The sequence below is a fragment of the Sinocyclocheilus rhinocerous genome, unplaced genomic scaffold (assembly GCF_001515625.1).
Source record: "Sinocyclocheilus rhinocerous isolate Xijiao unplaced genomic scaffold, SAMN03320098_v1.1 scaffold178, whole genome shotgun sequence".
NCBI lineage: Eukaryota > Metazoa > Chordata > Actinopteri > Cypriniformes > Cyprinidae > Sinocyclocheilus > Sinocyclocheilus rhinocerous.
The window spans coordinates 850166-853881 of NW_015653463.1; the positions used below are offsets into that span (position 1 = coordinate 850166).

The 3716-nt window shown below is 35.9% G+C and overlaps 1 protein-coding gene across 1 annotated transcript in view; it reads right to left on the minus strand.

Annotated features, from left to right (window-relative positions):
* LOC107715839 (mitogen-activated protein kinase kinase kinase 1-like) overlaps positions 1-3716 on the minus strand; it is an 85368-nt gene that overhangs the window by 35495 nt on the left and 46157 nt on the right. Inside the window, exon 2 of the mRNA XM_016522052.1 lies at positions 2266-2416. Within this exon, the coding sequence (XP_016377538.1) occupies positions 2266-2416 (151 nt within the window). The remainder of the gene's footprint in view (positions 1-2265; positions 2417-3716) is intronic.

The following is a 3716-nucleotide window of genomic DNA, read 5'->3' on the forward strand; positions in this document are numbered from 1 at the left end:
CAATTTAATTCTGCTACAGTTACTACTGGCAGCTGATATAAATAATTGTAATTAATCAATTAACTGTAATTATTTATATACATTTCCCTTTTGAGCTAATTTGCTACGGAGTGCTTTAAGTATCCGAAAGTTTACAGACAATCAAAGTTAAGAATTTTTCTGTTTTTCCTCAGCATTATGGCAGTTCGATTATTACTGATGAGATCATAGACAGTGGCAGCTTTAATAGGCTGCATTTACACTAATGCACAGATCTATTTTGACATATCAGATGTTTTGTAATGTTCTGAAAACATAACTGACTGTGTTTACATCCATTTTGTATCATAAAAGTATTCGGACATGCAAGTGCATTTAACTGCAGCCGCGATCGTGCTTCAGGACAACAAACACAAAGACCTGAGATACAATGACACAAGAAAACACTGATAAAAATACCATAAAAATAAAAGCCAAACCATTTCCATCCTGTTTCCTGTGCCTTCATTTGCCTTTTTATTTTGTCTTGTAGTTATGTGTCATAACGGGCAATATTTGGACACTGATCAATAACTGCTCTGTTAACAGACAGATGCCAGTTTAAAAGCCTTCTTGTTAATGTTTTGCATTACTATAAATTATTATTTCCAGTGAGGAAACATTACAGTCTAACTGCAGTGACACTGCAGTGGAGCGTTAAGGCAGACAGTGTGAAAGTCCATCAACAGGGTCGATTGTTCTGGTGGTTATGTAAGGAAGGCACGCTGAACTCAGGAGGAGCCGTTCCACTTCAGAACTTCTCACTTCCCGTTTCTTAGTCCAAACATTTTTCTACTATTTTTGGTAACAGGGCTTGTGATTAAATGATTTAACCATTAACAGTTGTTAACAATAGTTAACTAGTTAATTAATCCAGTGATTTAATTGTTAACTGTAGTACTGTAGAAAATCAGTAATGCCATTTGAATAAAATGGAAGAGAATCATGACTGTTCTGATTTGAAAAAAATGTGGGGGAAAAAACTAACCTGACACCACAGTTACAATTAGACTGGTAATTGAAGCCATTTAATTAGTTTTTTTTTTTTTTAAACCACTGTAATTATAACATTTACTAAAAAATAAAAATAAAAAAAAAACCTTCAAATGGTGTAGTGCTTTAAGTATCCGAAAGTTTACAGACAATCAAAGTTAAGAATTTTTCTGTTTTTCCTCAGCATTATTGCAGTTCGATTATTACTGATGAGATCATAGACAGTGGCAGCTTTAATAGGCTGCATTTACACTAATGCACAGATCTATTTTGACATATCAGATGTTTTGTAATGTTCTGAAAACATAACTGACTGTGTTTACATCCATTTTGTATCATAAAAGTATTCGGACATGCAAGTGCATTTAACTGCAGCCGCGATCGTGCTTCAGGACAACAAACACAAAGCACACGTGAAAGTCTGTCATTGCGCGAGTTTCGTGCATCTAATACGTACTGCATTCCAAACAGCATAAATGAAAGCATATCTAAAGTAAAACACTGAAATAATGGCGGGTGGAAGCATAAGTCAAGCAATGCACACGTGTGTTTCACAGCACGCATATTCTGTGCCACGAAGCCGCCGCGATTGTTTCTAGCGCACACACGTGCCACTGCCACTATAAGCTTGTTTTTTCCAAAAATGTGCCCAGATCTCGAATTTAAAAAAGCATTTTTTTAATACTGGCGTGACAAACGCGTATGACATCAGTAGGCTATAATCAATTACGGTCTTTTACTGCATCGATGCAGAATCGTCCACGTCCGCATAGCGATGCATCGAGTCTTAACTTTTAGAAAGAATATCTCTTTGGGTTTCAGACTTTAATCTTTGCGACTTATGTACTACATATGTATGTGAGGCCTGAACTATTTTTTTTTTTAAACTAGCTTTATAATTAGCATTAGCTAAACACAAACTAACAAATATAACAAAATGTAATAAAAATATTGTTCATTGTTAATGTTAGTTTATACAATACAATTTTAATTGCTTGTTCATGTTAACAGACGTATACGGACTCAACTTTCAATTGAAAAACTATTAGAAAATGTTGACATAACATTAAGATTAAAAAATACTGCAGAGGTACTGTTCCAAGTTAATGTAGCTAACTAACGTTAACAAATGAAAGCTTATTATATACTCTTACTATTATAACTTTAGTAACTGTTTGACACACAGTTGCAGAAAAACAAAAGCTAGTGATGAACAGAAAATGAACTGAGTCATGATGATTAACTGTCCCGTACCATCGGGCCTCTCCTGCTGCGCCTCTCCAGCCACTCGCTCTTCCAGGTGGGCATACAGGTGGCCTTGAGCTTCTCTCGGATCAAGCGCTCTTCTGGCCGGTCCTCCATCTTCTGCAGCCCACGCAGAGTCTCCTTGCTCTCCATGTCTCGACTGCAAAGAGAAGAAAGTTAATAAGCATGTGTGTGTGTGTGTGTGTGTGTGTGTGTGTGAACTTACTTTAGCCATATTTACAGATATTTTCCTACAATCAGCACAGATGTGTACTAGTGGGCGACTGATTTTGACTGATTTTTTGATGGCTAATCAGGTTTAACCAATGGCCAATATAAAGCCAATATCAAACTATTTAATTACATTGCTTGCCTCACTTTTATATTCTGGTTTTTGAACCTTTGATTTTATTTGAAAAAAGACGACACCAAAAAAAAAATAAAAATAAAAAAAGAGCACAGGATTCAGGAGCATTTCTGCTGGACTTGATGAACATTCTCTCTGGTTTTAAAGCAATCTGGTACGGTTCGCAAGTGTGCGTGAGCTTGGCAGCATTCACGTCACCCAAACAAATTAAACTCTGACGTCAAACAAACCCGGCGTGCACCAAACGTGCTTGTGTGAAAGCACTCTTAATATTTTTTTACTACCAAAAAAAAAAAAAAAAAAGTAGAAAATGAATTCAACACTCTAACAAACAGTGTACTCAATCAGATAAGCCTGTTTGCACTGGGTATCATTATTTACTATAAATTGAAAGGCAAACATATGTAATTAATTCAACATTTCTAATTCTAATTACTTTAATGATTTCTAATACTTTAGACTAGGGTTGTCAACGATTAATCGATGATCGATTAATTGTCGATAAGAGATGCAATCGATTAAAGCTATCGATGGTCGATTAAGCGGTTTAATTTTGGGCTGCGTGCGGCTCATGCGCAGAACCCGTGCGAGCGGCTGTGAGTGACGGTGATGGTATATAAATGCATCATCATTCACTCATAATGTACAAATTAAGCTTTTAATGTGATTTAAACTTTAAAAGTACATTAAAATAGAAACAACACAAAGTTCTTCAACAATCTAATGCACTATAAATGCTGGATTACTAAAAACAAATAGGCCTACCGCAACGCAAGAATTCAAAATCTGACATTTTCCGGAACAGGATCCAGCAGGATCAAATAAAGTACTGGTCATAATACTCACATGATAATGTTTCATGTGAACAATTAGGTGAAGGTTGCAGGGCTGCGGGACACTGCGGGGGAAGGATTCATTCCTACAACTTGTTAATTCGTTCCTAGTACGACTTAATTTGTGGCCACTGTCCATGTTTCATTAATTTTGTTCCTTAAATAACCCATGATTTAACTAAAATGAGGGAACAAATTAATACATCGAACGAATTCTTAATTCATGGCCATGAAATCTTTAATTTCCCTTAGATGCGAAA